This window comes from Meleagris gallopavo, chromosome 2, assembly GCF_000146605.3.
Source record: "Meleagris gallopavo isolate NT-WF06-2002-E0010 breed Aviagen turkey brand Nicholas breeding stock chromosome 2, Turkey_5.1, whole genome shotgun sequence".
NCBI classification, from domain to species: domain Eukaryota; kingdom Metazoa; phylum Chordata; class Aves; order Galliformes; family Phasianidae; genus Meleagris; species Meleagris gallopavo.
In genome coordinates this window covers 3238818-3256442 of record NC_015012.2, presented here as the reverse complement: position 1 = coordinate 3256442, position 17625 = coordinate 3238818, and the positions used below count along the sequence as shown (strand labels likewise).

The 17625-nt window shown below is 36.3% G+C and overlaps 1 protein-coding gene across 3 annotated transcripts in view; it reads right to left on the bottom strand.

The window, feature by feature from the left end:
* USP34 (ubiquitin specific peptidase 34) overlaps positions 1-14839 on the bottom strand; it is a 57110-nt gene extending 42271 nt beyond the window's left edge. The window contains exons 1-13 of one of the 3 annotated variants that reach the window (XM_010706372.3): positions 14604-14839; positions 13813-13938; positions 12927-13049; positions 12718-12801; positions 12338-12424; positions 11144-11344; positions 9694-9776; positions 8433-8473; positions 7396-7520; positions 6203-6355; positions 5392-5496; positions 4198-4253; positions 3984-4104 (exon numbers count right to left, since the gene is read on the bottom strand). In XM_010706372.3, coding sequence (XP_010704674.1) covers positions 3984-4104; positions 4198-4253; positions 5392-5496; positions 6203-6355; positions 7396-7520; positions 8433-8473; positions 9694-9776; positions 11144-11344; positions 12338-12424; positions 12718-12801; positions 12927-13049; positions 13813-13938; positions 14604-14813 — 1515 coding nt within the window. In that variant the 5' untranslated portion in view covers positions 14814-14839. The remainder of the gene's footprint in view (positions 1-3983; positions 4105-4197; positions 4254-5391; positions 5497-6202; positions 6356-7395; positions 7521-8432; positions 8474-9693; positions 9777-11143; positions 11345-12337; positions 12425-12717; positions 12802-12926; positions 13050-13812; positions 13939-14603) is intronic. The other 2 variants (XM_010706373.3, XM_010706374.3) reach the window with 2 other exon arrangements.
* Positions 14840-17625: the final 2786 nt, after the last annotated feature.

Genomic DNA, 17625 nt, shown 5'->3' with positions numbered 1-17625 from the left:
AAAGAAGATAGCCATTACCAATATTCTAGAAATTTCTGTAGACTTTTTGGACTCTATCACATACAGAAATTCTGACAAGTTTTGAACTGCAAATTAGAACAATTTTCTTTACATTACAAATTTCTTTATATTGCATAACATACTTACAACATAGCCTAAAGAGAAACATTTCCACTGGAAAAGAATGATATAATATGCTTATTTCATGACTGATAAGTCAGCTTGACAAACTACATACATGCATTTTCAGTAACTTTTAAGATTAGTTTATTGTAGACAGCATGTAAACTTATTCGCTCTGCTAGTTTGAGTTTTATGAATCACTAATTCATAACAAAACAAGCACTGAATTCTATGTAACAGATACTGCAAGTATATTTTTGCATTCTTTCTTACCTGGAATTTTAACTGAACTATAAAAGGCACAAAGTGCAACTGTGCACAAAGTCATGCTGCCACTGAACAATATGTCTTTAATGATGTTTAGCTTACAAGCTTAATACGCTAACAAATTGAGTTGGATATGTTTAAAAAATTCCGTATTTTTGTTACGAGTCAACATATTTCAATAAAATTATAACAAAAGCAATATATTAAAAAAGATGATGAAAAGATGACAATTTCTATAAGAAAGGGTGCTCATAGGCTTCCAGAACTGCAGCACTTCCAAGTAAGTACAGAAAGGCGAAGAGCCTCCCTCCACCTTTCAACTATAAAGTGAATATTAGTAATTAGTCATCTAAGTGGTATAATGAGAGAAAATGAGAAAGACAAAATTAGACAATTTAGAAAGCAGTATTTCAGCAAAATCCCTTAAACAACCAGCAATTCAATTGCATTATTTATGCCCAGGGCTGATTAGATGAACCAGAGCCTTTACTTTGATGTTTCAATAAAATGGCTGCAATCTTAACACATTGTATCTAATTAAGTCATGTTAAAAGTGCATCGCGTGAGTTGTCTACACAATCAGACAATAATCTTCTCTTTTTAATCTTTGGCTATATATTTATTTATTTTATCCTACGTGCATCATCTTCAACTTCCACTGGGAATTGAAGATTCTTCCCCCATTTGTAGTCTACAGGATGCCAATACAGCTATTATACTTCATCCTGCAATGTGTAGACTGTACATCATCTTAGATTTCCCTACTCAGGTATATTCATCAGTTAAGAAGTTCTCTGAGGTTAAAAGACAAGGCTGCTTATGTAAAAGCTAAACAAAACCTAAATTTTTCCAAAAGATGGCCTCCTACAGGGTACACAGGAAAAATCAGTATAAAAAAATAGCTCTGTTCCACTGTACAGAGAAATTCCTATAGCACTAACACGAAGTCTTAGAATAACTGTCATCTGTCTATGTCTGAAAAGTACTGACAGGTCTTCTCCCTGCCAAGATAGTTCCAGATTTCTCCACAATATGGAGATGCACTTTAATCCCACTCTGCATAAAATTAAGAATAAATAAATATTTGGCTTCTTAACAGTAATATAGCCCTACCTCCAGCACTGCGTGCAGGTTTGGGCACCAGAACACAAGGACATCAAACTATACTAGAGAGTATCCAAAAGATGGCTACAAAGCTGGGGAAGGGTCTGAGGGCACCACATGTGAAGAGCAGCTGAGGTCCCTGGGTTTCTTTAGCCTAGAGTAGAGGAGGCTGAGAGCCAACACACAGAGGCCTGCAGCTCCTCATAGGGAGCAGAGGGGCAGAACAGAGCTCTGCTGTTACGGGACAGCAACAGGGCCTGAGGGAATGGAGCTGCATCAGGGTCAGGCTGGGTATTAAGAAAAGGTTCCTCACCAGAGAGTGGTGGGCATAGAACAAGCTCCATAGGGCAGTGGTCATGATCCTGAACTGTCAGAGCTCAGGGAACATTTGGACACTGCTCTCAGACACAAGGTTTGAATTTTGAGTGGTCCTATGTGGATACAGGGTCTTTATGATGCACATGTGTCCTTTCCAACTCAGGATATGCTGCGATCTTAAGTGCTCATGGGGCAGAAGTTTGATTCCTTTCTTTGCTAATAATATTTGCCAGGTGTAGACAGCTACAGCTCATCAGTAGACCAGCTGTATCGAGAACACAGTTTTGGACCGTGCTGTCAGCTACATTATCCTAATGCTGGGCTGCAGCCTTTTTCAAACAGGAGTCCTAACAACCAGTCACCTTAAAATGTAGTCTCACATACTACAAAAGAAGTCACTTCAGAGATCTACATCTAACTTTTTCTAATTTTCCCTCTTATTATTTGCACTATCTGAATGAACTCTGACATGCTGGAGCAGGGAAGAGGATAAATGCTAAAACTCAGACTAGAAAGGTATCTCTTTGCCATCAGAATAGCCTTAATAGATACTTTTGTGAGGATGTGCTGGATAGCTTGTGTTATAAGTGTTTTGTTTAGTCCATGTAGTGTAGAGTAAGGTAGATAGTGACTATCTACAAAAACAACAAAAAGGTGGAATGAGTATCTACTGCTGTCACAAAATGTGACTTTGACAATATTTGTCAATCACTTAAAAAAAAAGCAAAAAACACCAACAAAATCTTCCCAAGTAATCCGAGGGGAAAAAAAAAAACAGCACATGCAGAGCATCAGAATCCTCTGGGTAAGTATAAACTTCAGTATTTTAGCAGTATGGAGTATTTTCCTGGATATTTTTACAACCAGCTGTCGTTGAGGAGAAAGAATGGGCTTTCACAGTCCTGTTCCATTACAAGGATCACAATACAAAACTCACTAGCTTTATGTTAGCTCAGTCAAATAATTATCAAACAATGAGCTTTATAACGTGCAGTAAAAGTGTTCTTAATTGTATATATATGTATGTGTGTATACACACACACACACACACACACACACGATCACGACTTAGTTTTAGACAATCTATTAGGTTCCTGAGTCTTGACAAAGCCAAATTGTTTTAGGTAAGTTTGTTGTGTGCATATTATGCTGTTGAACTCATCCATTCTTTTAAACGAATTTTTGGCCTTCCTATGATATATTACACGCAATCAAATGTTTTTTAAGATTCTGTACAGCATACTCCTCTCTACTTAGGCTTCCATTCTGTATTCTTCTCATAATCTTCACATGTCCAATCCACATAAATCTGATCTTTCCCACCTCTTCTATTTAGTTTCTACATAATCCTCCCTCCAAATTCCACTATACAAACTGAATTACTGCTCTAATTTAATTTGTAACCTCTCCATAATTGGAATACACTAACTCTAAGAGCAGTACATAGTAGTCTTTTAAAACTCCAAAAACTTCCAAACAGTAATAGCACTTTTGGAATCACTTTATGATAAGAGAAAGAATAAATAGACAAGACATACGCCATGTAACGTAGTGTAACTGGGGACTGTTTTCCTGGTGAAAGCTCACTAAAGGTCTTATCACAAACTCAGTAGAGTCTACAGTTAAACATGTCAGTTGAAGTCAGCTTTTACAGCTGGCCTTACGTGCAAGAATCTGCTTATCCAAGGGACTTTGCGAAGTCACTTCAATATTCAGACAATTTCTCTTCAACCATAGTGCGGCCCAACAATACAAAACAGGACCTGCCTGACCATTTTCCAACCTTACAGTGACAGGTAGAATGTAGCATTCCTGTAACAGATGTTTGCCACTAAATACAGAACTTCAAAACTATTTTTAGATCAGAACTACCCCAAGTTAAAAAGCAGCTGTTAAAGATCTTTAAGCCAGTTAATATAGAAAATCACTAAGATAAGAACTCTATCCTGAAATCAAATATATTTAGAAAGGGAGGAGAGTAAACGTACTACATATAAATAAAGGAATGAGAGATATGTATATTCTAGTCAATCATCCCCAAGGCTAGCAATATGACACCTTCAAATAAAGAGCCCTGCAACCAAGATAGAGGGAAAAAGGTGACATTAAGAAAGTACAGAAAGACAACACTATCTTAAAGTCTTCACAGTTTGTCACCGTTCCTGCCTTACCTGCCCTTCACGAGAAAACTTAAAGGGTGGCTTGTGCTTAATAACACTTGTAGCGAGACGAAGCAGTCCTGTAAGTCCATCATCTTCTATATTGCCATCTTGATGGTCAAGGATTTCTCTGCTATACACATACAAATATAAAAGAAATGTTAAATCTGTTTGTTTCACTAACAATACGTATAATACAAAAGAAATTACTGCCACCAAACCATACCTCCGAATGCAGTCAGCAAGATGTCTTGCTAGTGCATCTAGATCAAGCAGCGTGGTCTGATTAAAAATAAACAAAATGGAATTTAAATGGAAGAGAATTACGTACTTTCAGAATTATAACTTGTAAGCCCAGTCTGAAACTATGATTATGCTTCTGGATAAAAATGTGTGTTGGATAATTAATTAATGCACACAGAATATCAGAACAATGAAAACTCATCTTTTAAATGTTTTTGTAACAACATTTTAATACATTTTTAGAAACACGATACGATTGTTTTTTTTTAAATCAGCGATGTGGAGTTGAAATTATTATGTTAGTTCCAGATCTTGAAAATATACTCTCTGTCACACTGGGAAAAAAAAGCAAAAAAAAAACCACCAACCACTGAATAGTACTACTTTGAAGAAAAACGTTTGTTATTTCTCGCAGGGATATACGTTTTGTCATTTGAAGTTTCAAAAGACCAATTATCATATCTTGCTTGAGCAAAAAGCAGGACAGGTGTGCAGAATCGCAGCTTAGCTAACAGATTAAATTACTGAAATGGAAGTAAACTGAGTGGATGAAAGCCAGAGGAGACAAAATTTTTGCCTCTGGTTGGATGAAGTGTTAAAGGAAGGCAAGATTTTTTCAGCCCTACTGAAAATGGGATTAAGGCTTTATCTTCCCTTCCTTTCCACAGTACAGTCAGAGCACTGAGAATAAATTAGAAATTTATGCAGTATCTGCAGCTAGCAAAAACAGTTGCGGAAGGTGCCTAAAAAGTTAACTTCAACCCTTGTTGAAGTTTCAACAGACATGAATAGTTTTCATTACCTTTAACAGGTAATTGGCTGTTAACTAAAATTTTTTTCTCGTGTATTACTGCCTCTCTAGACTGCACTGAAATTATCAACAACCAATCTCTCCGAAGTAACTACCACATTCACTATGTCTCAGATTCACACAGTTCACACTCCTTGTGTATTATACCCAATCCTCTCTTCTCAACTCTGCAATGCATGTACCCTGTAGCTTCCTTTGGTCAAGAGCTGCTGAATATACATCAGAAAGTAGAGAAGGGAATGACCCAAGAGCTGTTCCTCACAGTTCACCATATCTTCAGTAAAAACCTCTAACACTCATGTAAAAGTAATCTGAATACCCAAATTAAAAAAGCAAACATTTTTATGACTGCAAAGCAAAACCTACCTGACTTGCATCTTTGACATGTATGTTATCGATCAGTTTGCACAACAGCCAAAAATATTCCTTACAACCTGGTCGTAGCACTGGTTCTTCTTCATAGTCCTCAATCTGTGAAAAAAAAAAAAAAAAAAAAGTATTAACAACTGCTAGTATTAACAACTGCTAGTATTAACAACTGCTAGTATTAACAACTGCTAGTATTAACGAACTGCTAGTATTAACAACTGGCTAGTATTAACAACTGCTAGTATTAACAACTGCTAGTATTAACAACTGCTAGTATTAACAACTGCTAGTATTAACAACTGCTAGTATTAACAACTGCTAGTATTAACAACTGCTAGTATTAACAACTGCTAGTATTAACAACTGCTAGTATTAACAACTGCTAGTATTAACAACTGCTAGTATTAACAACTGCTAGTATTAACAACTGCTAGTATTAACAACTGCTAGTATTAACAACTGCTAGTATTAACAACTGCTAGTATTAACTTCGTCCTCATATTTCACTACCATACAGGGCCAAGGAGAGACTACCCCTCTGATAAAATAGGAAAGAGGCCATAACGGACCTCTCATTGTGGGTACTGAACAAGATCTTTGCCTCACTGGCATTCAGGCTTCCCCTGTCTCTTAAGTCCTTAAATCTCTACGTTGGAGCCGGGAAACCAAAAGATCTCCCACTTAAAGAAGAAAGCATGATCAAGACTGAATGTGACCGAGCCTGTGAGGCCCAATGACATGCATCACAGACTCCTGAAAGAACTGGCTGATGTAGTTACCAAGTCTCACAATTCCTTAAAATTCTTACCTGGATAGGTTTCAGAGATTGAGCATCAGGAAGAAATTTTAATAATGTTGATGCAGCCAGCAGCAGAAAGGACCGATTAATTGAGTCTCCTCCGTCGAGACCAGAAAGAGATAACTTGTATAAACCATTGCATGACTCATGACGAACAGCAGTCTTTGTCAAAAATAAATAAAAGAACTGATTACATACATTTAGAACATTGTTTTTTTAGATTTCCATAAATTTATAATTAAGTTTCTCTCATAAAACTTATCAGGTTATCAAGACAGTAGGTCTGTCAAAAAAAGAACTGAACAAAAGACATCCTTGCAATAAAAAAGCCAATGTATCTGTGCCCTCTGTCTCCTGACGATGATTTTTTTTTTCTTTTATAGTAAAGGTTATAGCCAGCTCCTGAAATAGGTAATGTCACACCTGGACAACGTATGAATATTTGTGTGATACTGTAACCTATACTTACACCAAATTATGTTGTTAATTTGTTAAACGTCACTAAAAAGTTTTTTTTAATTTATTTCTTTTATTTTTACTTATGAAAAATAAAAAATACCATAGACTATCTTTAATCCAGCTTTGGAAGCTTGCACTCACTTTTTACCAAGGTTTTTAAATGGTGAGAGTATACAAGATTTTTTCAGTGGTTGAGTAATAAAGTAAAAAATAAATCACCTTGCCATGTCTACACTGAAATTTTAAGCAATCATGAGTAAATACAAAATTTTTCTATTATACATCTCATTACACAATTTTAAATTTAGTCTTACATCAGAGAAAATTACTTAAGGTTAGACAAAGATTTGTTGATGACAAACATTTTTATATCAACTCTCATTCACTTTATTTTGTGATAAAGAGCATAGCTGGAAAAAAAAAACCAACCACCATAATGGCAGCAGTTTATTTAGATTAATCTATGTTAGAGGACATTATCCAGAAATTTTTGATGAACTGCAACAAAAGAATTAACTTCAAACAGAAGCCAAGAACAAAGATAGGAGTTTAAAAACTGGTTTGAATGTGCCATCTTACACTGTATTTCTATTACAAATTATTACCTCTTCAACAGGACTAAAATTAACTGAGCGAGTTTCTGTTGTCCCAACTTTCAGTGGGAAACAATGTTTTGAATTTAATGGGAGCCTGACCCATACCATGCACTAATTAGTAATGTAATAATCTCTTCTTCAACATACCTCTGGAATAAGGAGGGTAAGTTTCTTTAGCCAGTCTTGCAAATAATCACTGTCTGCCAGACTTGATTTCACTGAGGAACAGCAGTGAGCCCAACTCACCAAGAGCCACATTGAGTAATGTGTGACTAGGAGAAAATCAGATGAAAGTAAATCATACAGAATAAACTTTTTATGTTGCATAGAGCCAGCACATATGACATTGACCTCAATCATATTAACATATGAAGCTAAATTCTTATTGGCATCTAAGATACTATCTCAGATCAGAATTTTACCAATATGCCTACTGAAGACTGATCATACTTATCACAGTCAAATTTGATTATGTATTACCAGTCTGGGGCACAACCCCTTCCTGCATCTCTACTTCTTGAGTAGCGATGAGTTGGTATTCTCTGAGGGTCTTAACATGAACACTGCCCTGAACTAAGAAATTTCAGTACATCACATAGCATTTACTGAGAATTCAGGTTCATGACATAAACATCTATCTGTAGGACAGAACAAAATGAAAAAAATCAAAGGCAGCGTATAAGCCTAGGAGGGTCTACCTATATTTATGCACAACGACTTGGTATTTGGTATGATTAATACAGTCTTAATCTAGCACAGGCCATTAAGACCTTTTCTGGGAATCCTCCACAAGAAAGCTAGATAGGGCAGCTTTAAAGAATTCTGGGCTCAAATGATTTCTGTAAACCAGAAGATGACTTTTGGTGACTATATTACGGCACTAAAAATATTCTGTGGAAGAGAAGAATACAGACGATTTTCCCATCAAAACCCTTCCTGAGATGAAGTTACAGCCACCATACAAAATTTCAACTGTATAAAGAATTTCTAGAGAAGGAAAGACATACAAATTTTCTTGGACCTCTGTTTTCTCACTCAGATTGTAACTGCCCTCGTGCTTTCAAGGAACACAATTTTACAGCACTAATTTGTTCCACTAATGGTGGAACAAATAAAACAATCTGTTGATCTTGATTATATTTTCATTATTAGATCACAGCATACATCTAATTTGCAACACTGACCTTCATGTCTTGATCTGTGATCAGACTGAGCTTTCAACACCCTGGACAGGAAAAAGAAAGCCATTTGAACTTCATCATAGATAATAACATATTTAGAAATGTAAGCACATAGGAAAAACACTGCTGTTACTTTTAAGTACCCATGAAGAAAACCAAAACTTTAATCCTAAAAAGATTAGTTTCTTGCAGTAATAATAAAGCTATCAGGATCTACAAATAGAAATCACCCCCTTAAAGCTTTACTGACAAGAAAAAAAAATACAACCCCTTTATCCAAGAAAGAAAGGATATAAAACAGAACCAAGTACAGACCACGCGGAAGAAAGCTAGTGTTTATCATGGGGAACCAGATATTGAACAAATCTTTCTGAACTTCAGACAAATATAAATGCTTGTATTTACTTATATTTTTAAAAATTGCAGCAAAAGGTTACGAAACAGAAAACAATGTACTTAAAACTACTCTTCGCGCATCTAGAGGTTAAACTTAGGCAAGCTTGTACACCTGGTTGAAAATGCTCCAAATATCCTCATTAATCCTTTAAAAACATGGTAAAACACATTACACGTTATTTGGAGCTATGTGAGTAATTTTATACTGAATTTGTCAAAAAACTGATATCCTCAGCATCAGTCCAATTCTGTCACTGCACAGTCTTACAGAGACTATACCTATTTTGCTTTGCCTATTCTACAGGTAAAGTTTTACATTCCATGCATACACACTCATTAAAATAACAGGAATTTGAACAGTAATAAGCTAATGTCATCAGAATGGGAAAAACAAATCAAAGCCAGCAAACAAACGAGCAGTTTAAAAGTGAATTCATTCCTTTATAATCTCTTGGAATTGAGAATGCTAATTGCTACAGAAAAAACAAAGACATTTTCGGCTTTAGAATGACAGTGTCCTGTACATATTTTGTCATACACCCTGGAGATCAACTGGTTGAACAAGGAATTCCGTAATTGCTTAGTTACTCGACCAGTGGGTGGGTTTTTTTTTCCTGCATTATTTTTGGAAATTTGCTTAGTTCAGTGATTGTTCTATTGCTGATGGCCATTGAGAGTTCTCTCCACTGTTCTTGAGATTAACTATATAAAAAGTGACTAAGAAAAGCAAATTAATAACTACAAATTTAAATTTCTGATGCACGTTTTAACTGGAACTACAACTAGAAATGCTAGTTGTTCCATTTAACACAATCCAGGAAAATGTGCACACTTTGTTAACTTTAACAAAAATAAAGAGATATTGTACCTGGGTGCCAAGTTGTCATACGTATAAGCAACTGACATAAGTCGCTGAATCAGACTGGTTCCCTGGACAAGTACAAGAAACACCTTTAAAAATTAAAGTCAAAAGAAAAAAAAAACAGTTAATATAACAACAAGCTTTTTGATCTGTTTTTAAATTATACAGTGTGAATCTAGAAAAAAAAAAAACAACCAAAACACACACCTGCAGAGAAGAAGGAACAGCAAAAGAAATTATAACACTTTCACATTAATAGTCATATTCCATTCTTTATTAAAGCAGATCTAAAATGTTGTATTTCACAGAGTACAACTAGATGCTAAACTTCCATTCTGTAACTCAGAGGGGCAACGTAACTGAGTAGAATTGTTTATTCAATCCTTTTGGTAAAAAGTAGTGTAGTTCTTTAAATCACAGTAACTTCCTTTTAAAAATCTTAGGCTTAAGGAAACAGTTCAAGAGTAAAGTTGGATATGTAAATTTCTCTTGTAGCAACACACTGACCACGTCCTTTTATATTACTTATCTTTAAAATGCTTCTAACAAGCTGCAGAGAATTTTAAAATCAAAGTCTGAAGTCTTTTAATGTATTTAGATAGCACAACTTCTGCAATCAAAAATATCCATCAATGACAATTACAAATTTAAACCTAGTTTTAGATATTGGTAACAGCATTAATACATGCGTCCAATTCTAAAAAAGTTAATACATTCAATAATTTCCATGTACAATAGCAGCTTTGGCAACTTAGGTATCTATTTTATCAAAATTATTTCAGCTCGATAGAATAATTAGGGTCTTTTCATGTTTAACAATGACAAATGGGAAGTTAGGCTACAGGTGAAAGTTCAATCTACTCATGTTGCAACCATAGTTGACCAAGAGCAATCCATTAACAGCAGTTGCATCTCTAGCCATCTGACACCAAAATACTGTTGCTTAAATATCAGGCTTGGTCTAAATTTGGAAATTAGCCGGCAAAAATCTAAGAGGAAGATTTACAGATTTAGGTAAGTTTATCATACACTTGCTCAGATATCCTTAGAAGAAGTTACTCTACACTTAGCTTGTACTAACTGGAAACAGAAATGCATTTGCTGAGGATAAGGTTGGCATGTTTGAAAGGCTACCATGAAAACAGAAGCAATTAATTTTGAAAATAAAATCTAAGAAACAGGGGTATGGTACTGAAATTCTAAGATTCCCATTTCACATACCAGTCATCAAAAAGCCTTTTGATTCCAGCTTTTAAAATTGGCAAGTTTAAAACAAATACAATTAAATGACTACATTTTAGAGGGGAACAGTATGTAGGATATAGCTAAGCTTTGGTAACTTTTTCACTACATTATTTTACTACCAAGAAAAAAAAAAACAACCAACAACCCAAGGCTTCTCACAACAAGGAAGTCATTTGAAGTTCACAAAACAGCCGCAATACTCATCCTTTACCTCTGTTAAGCGAGGTATGTGAAGGCCCTTCACATGGTCACTTGCAGCCTTCCTTGATTTGCCAGGCCATGTTCTTTTTCTGTGACTCTCTGCTACACCAGACCAGGCAAAGACATCATGGTAAGCTAAATCCAGATCTGAAGGATCAACTGCAAACTGGCATATCAGCTTCAGCAAGCAAGCAAGGCAGTCCAGTTGCCACTGTGAATAAGAAAATGAATTTTTCTTTTTTCAGAAATTTACCAACAATTTTATTCCCACTACTACAGAATTAGAAATGAAAAACTTAAGCAAGCTATAAAGGATAAAGAGCTAGAACTTTAACTGGCAAAGCCTCACAAGAATAGACAATAAAGAAGGATATTAAAAAGAAGTAAAATTAAATTAAAAACTTCTTACAATGAGAACTTTTTCATGATCTAGTCTTATTAAGAAGTGCATTGAAGACATTCTATTATTTTATCCATTAAATAACACGGAGGAAATAATACACTGCATTCAATTACAGCACAGGGTGCAGCATACAGAAGTGTTTTCCAACAGAATACATTTCATCACAAATAGACAGTTCAGAGTATTTAAAAATGCCATTTTGTATTGTAACATCACTTGATAGAGATGAAAACCACCAATCTATTTAGTAACGAGATCGATTTACATGGCTTTCTGCTGTGCAGCTGTGGCCAAACAGCTGTCAGCTCCACCAGGAAAAAGTGCATTGTGAAAGTAAAATTAACAAAAAAAAGAGCACAATTTCACAGTAATACATCAAGTACACCTCGTGTCTAGCATGTACACATATAAGTGAACAAGATCTGTGAAAGTTCAAGAATCTGTATTTGGCACTTTGTTGAAGAATCTTATTTTCACAGAGATGTGCATTCTTTCTGGACAGACAAACAAAAGTCATCATACAATCTTTTGCTTTTAAAGAAGAGATAATGACAGTTTTTTGTTTCTAATACTGAAACAATTCTAGAACAATACAAAGTCTTTTTATAGTTTGGTAACTGCTGTGAATTTTATATACACATCTATTGCACTACTGTCTGTGCTCATTTCCCATTTTATAGGAAATTTCATATAAGTTTTAACTTAGTACAGAAAAGTAAATATAACACAGGCTGATATTAATGGAAGCCTTATAAATGACAGATACCGTATTCTGGAGAAAAAGGGTGAATAATCACCTACCACAGTCCATGACTCTCGTTCTTTAGGCTCTAAGATTCCAGAATTAAAAATTTCTAGTAATTGTTGGAGCCCTCCAGCCGCAACAAACTGTAAGAGTATTATGGTAGCAATGTGAGTAAAATCAAATACAGAGATACCACCAACTTCAGTTAGATACCAATTTAGGCTTTACAAATAAAGGAAAAAATCTGATCAAATACTCAGAAAAACAAAAGAAACCCTTACACTCAATTATGGCAAATTTACAGGCCTGATAATACAGAAAAACTTTAAAACGTTATACACAAATAACACTAAAACAATGCTTCAAGTGAATTTTCATTTTACATCTTTTCAAAAAAGATTATTTATCACAAGATACTGTAGAAAAAAAATCAAACCTTGCAGCTCCATGTGTTTTTACTATTTTCTATTTGATCTTCACTTGAATCATCTGAGTCTGGATAAAGATCACTATAACTTCCCTAAAGACAAACAAGTAACAAGTCACTACAAAAATAGTTAAAGATCCAAAAAATTATAAAATGACTCATCTATATACACTTGGATTTAGAGAGAAAAATGCATTTTGTGCAAGAAAATATATTACCGTAGATTCACGTCTTATTCTTCTGTTGGGCTTTCCCAGAGCTTCAATAATTTCCAAGGCATACAAAAGTTTATGGGCACTTTTTATTCGCAAAAGATCCTTCCAGCTGAAGCCATCATTACCCTTAAGAAATAAAAACAAGAAATAACAGAGTTACACTTAATACTGACGTAAGAAATGCAATGAAAGGATTTTTCAAGTGAAAGATTAGTCTTCAGTTTATAATTTAATCTATTATTTGAAATTATACAATTTAAAGCATATTTCTATGCACAATTAAGAATTTGAATAACAAGAATATAGAAGTGAAATTTGAATAAAAATGCAAGATTATTAAAAGTGCACAATTTTGAAGTATAAGAACCAAATGTTACTTGGCTGAATTACAATTTCCGCCAAGTTTTCCCATGATAAAGAATTATAATACTTAAGAACAATAATATATGACTTCAAGATCTTTAACACAGGAAAACTCTTCATCTAGTGGACCATAAAGATACTTTGTAAGTAGCCATGTTTTAAACCTGTAGAACAGGCCACAGAAAAAGGATTACTATCACAACAGTCACGATGTTAAAATTAACAGTAGATTTGAAATATTTTAAACACACTAGGCAGCAGATGAAAAACTACTATTTCGGTTCAAACAAAAAGACTGTGACAAATCATATTCACTTTTTTAAGAAATCATAAAAACAAACTTTGTGTACGAAAACAATGTGTCTAATTTAATTTCAGAATAAAAATTAGGTTTGTACATTAGGTGTACTTGTGTCTGAATGTATCTTGCATACATACTCTGGAGAAAATTCAACTGAAACACTAAACACTAGAACATCCCCGCACGATAAAGACAAACATACAGAAGAAGTACTTGCTATTTTACCTGTTCATCTGAAATATTCTGGAATGCCTGCAACATATTAGGGCATGTTGGTAGAAGCATTAACAGTTCCCAAACACGTCTCGATAAGTTTTCTGCGTGGAGATGGAGTTCTTCACATTTTGCACTCTGAAAAAAAAAAAAACCACAGAATGACTCTTACTGTGAAATTTGTGAAAATAGCCTTAACTAAAATTTCAAAGTCCAAAAAATGTTTTCTTAATGAGAAGTTCTCTTTTCTATGTAATGTAAATTCACCAAAATATCAGAGTGGTTGAAATCTCACTAGAACGAGTAAAAATTTAAACTGCATTATCTTGATAGCATGCCACATACTGTGAAATATTTGAGTACAAATAAAAATAAAAATAGACTACTAGTTTAAATATACTAACGGTTATTTCATTTCACACAAGCCAGTGACGGCATGTAAAACATAAAACTTTAGGTTTTGTATTAGAACTTTACTAACCTTCCTTTAAGTAAATTTCCATTTTTAGACAAAAACTACTCAATCAATATTTGTTCTTATCATTCTTATTATTTTTAATCGTGCTTAATTTTGCTTATTGTTATTATTTTTCGAGTGTCTCCAGTATATAGGACACTTTAAGCATTATTAGGAAAAATATGAAAAACCATAATAATGAGCTTAACACGTGAAACTGCATAAACATCAAAATACAATAACTATATATGATAACTGCATACAGGAGAAATATGCTTGGTAGGAAAAATGGATCCGCTATATAAGACTTAAATGCAAATATTATAATAAAATTGCTCTAAATTACCTCAGTATCTTCCATAGATGCTTCTCCAGAAGGAGGTTTAAAGGAGGCTAGCATCTCCAACAGATCAAAAAGAGTAGTAAGATGAGGTTCTTGCAAGAGTAAAAGCATTGGAATGTTGTCCTTTTGAGGAGGGGGTAGGCAAGATGCTGGAAGCTGTACACCATCACCTTTACGTTCTCTCCTTGGTGCTCCCAGGGATACAAATACCATCTAGAAATAGAGAAAAACAACTTCAAAATGAATATGCAGCATCAGAATTAAGAACTTAAGATACATTAACATCCTTAGCATCAAAGATTTATGGATCAGCACCTGCCATAAGTACTCTTTAATATCTTTATCAATGACACTGTTGATGGAATTGAGTGCACCTTCAGCAAGTTTGCTGATGACACCAAGCTGAGTGGTGCAGTTGATACAGTGGAAGGAAGGGATGCCATTCAGAGGGACCTCAACAGGCTTGAGGTCCGGGTGAACCTGATGAGGTTCAACACAGCAAAGTGCAGAGTTTTGCACTTGGGCCGGAGGAATCCCAGGCATCTATACAGACTGGAAGGAGTGGTCCTTAAGAGCAGCCCCGTGGAGAGGAGGACCTGGGGGTCCTGATAGATGAAAAACTGAACATGAGCAAGCAGTGTGCACTTGTAGGTTGGAAAGTAAACGGTATCCTGGGCTCCATCAGAAGAGGGGTGGCCAGCAGGGACAGGGAGGTGATCGTCCCTCTCTACTCCGCTCTTGTGAGGCCCTATCTGGAGTACTGTGTCCAGGTCTGGAGCCCCCAGTACAAGAAAGACAGAGAGCTGTTGGAGAGGGTCCAGAGAGAGGCCACAAAGATGAGCAGGGGGCCAAAGCACCTCCCCTATGAAGACAGGCTGAGGGAGCTGGACTTGTTCAGCCTAGAGAAAAGAAGGCTGCAGAGTGACTTCATTGCAGCCTCTCAGTACCTAAAGGGAGCCTACAAACAGGAGCCAACTCTTTGAAAGGGTAGATAACAGCAGGACAAAGGGAAATGGCTTTAAGTTGAGGGAAGAAAGATTGAGGCTGGACATCAAGGGAAGTTCTTTACTATGAGTGGTGAGGTACTGGAACAGCTGCCCAGAGAGGTTGTGGATGCCAGGGATGTCCATCCCTGGAGGTGTTCAAGGCCAGATTGGATGGGGCCCTGGGCAGCCTGGTCTAGCATTAAATTGAGAAGTTGGTGGCCCTGCCTGTGGCAGGGGGATTGGAGATTCATGATCCAACCCAGGCCATTCTGCGATTCTGTGGTAAGTAAAGCTCAGTTTTGCTGTCACTTAAGGCACTTATGGTACAGTAGCGTACACTGCTTCCTGTTGCGAGAACAGGTGGTTCTTATCCCTTACTTTTGTAGTCAGGATGGCAAAACTGGTACCAATCTGACTTGACAAGTATGCTAATAAAAACTAATCCAGAAGAAAAAGAAAATAAGTTGTCTCAAAGGACCAGATAAATGTTAGCCAGGGTTTAGCTGTACAAACAGAACTGTTGTTGGAAAAACTGAGATTAGTTCTAAAGGCATAACCGCACTCAAGAAAGCCTTCTCAGACGAAATGTTCCTGCTGACCAGCTACAACCTCCATATATTGATCACGCACAGACATTTGAACTATATGACAAAATTATAAACTATTCTGAGTTGGAAAGGACACACAAGGATCATCAGGTTCAGATTCTGGTAATACACAGGACAACCCAAACCCTGCCTGAAAGCTCAATCAGCTTTCCCATATTGTCAGAAACAACCTTTTCCCATAACTTGAGCAGATACAAACTGAAGGACGGAGATGCCTGAGTATATGTAAGCTCAAGAATAGAATGCAGAGAATCTGCAGAAACTCACTGCCAAACAACACTAAGAAGGAAGAATAGATGCCATGTTGTTGAAGATAGTGAAAAAGATGTCTCAACTCAACACCAGTACGAGCTGGTTTGGGCTACCCCCCCCACTTAAAAGGTTGGAAGTTCACAGTGAGGTAGACTACTAGCCTTCATTCAGTGACCACCAGAAACCCCCACTACATTTTTAGGATGCGTACACAAGAGGGTGGGAAATAGGTTAATGATTTCTCTGGCCCATTTTCTTGGAATGCAATGAATATGCATACGTTATGCCTTTAAATACGTAACCATTGCTTTTCTCAGTGTGCAAGTTAGGAGATATTCCCCTCACATCTGGTGACATAATAAACATACCTGCTTTATAACCTTACATGGGTTATAGTTTGATTCTGCAAATAAGAGCACTGTACAAACACTTCTTGAACTCCATCAGCTTGTGATCATGCCCACCGCTCTCTGGTGAAAAACCTTTCCCTAACACCCAGCCTGATTCTCCCCAATGCAGCTCCATGCCAGTCTCTTAGGCCCTGTTGCTGCCTACAGAGAGCAGAGATCTGCCCCTGTCCTTCACTGTCCTTGTACTCTCTGTAAAGCCTCCCTGCCCTTGAGAGATTCAACAGCTCCTTTCAATTTATTGTCATCCACAAGCCTTGTATCCACGACACTGATGAGAACGGAGGCCTAAAATGGAGCCTCACAGAAACCTAATAGTGCCAGACTGCCAGTTGATTTAACCCTATTTATATAACCCTTCAGGCCAGACTCATCAGCCCATTGTTCTCCCACCATGTTCTATTTTTGTCTAGCGGTAGAAGGATGCCATGAGAAACAGCATCAAAAGCGTTGCTGAAATTAGAGATTACATCAACTGGCTTCCCTCGGGAATCCTGTCATAAAAGGAGCTGAACTTGGCAAGGGATGTTGAAAACAATATGAAGGCATTCCATAGGTATATAGGCCAGAAGAGACAGGCCAAAGCAAGTAAATCTCCTCGTAACATAACATAAAACAATAAAGGAGAGCTGGCTTCAACAGATGAGAAGGTTGAGGTACTGAATGAGTTCTTTGCCTCCGTCTCCACTAGCAGCCAGGATTCTAACATTTCTCACATCCCTGAACCCTGCATCTCTAAACCTCTAAGGGGGATCTGGGCAGTAAACCCCCC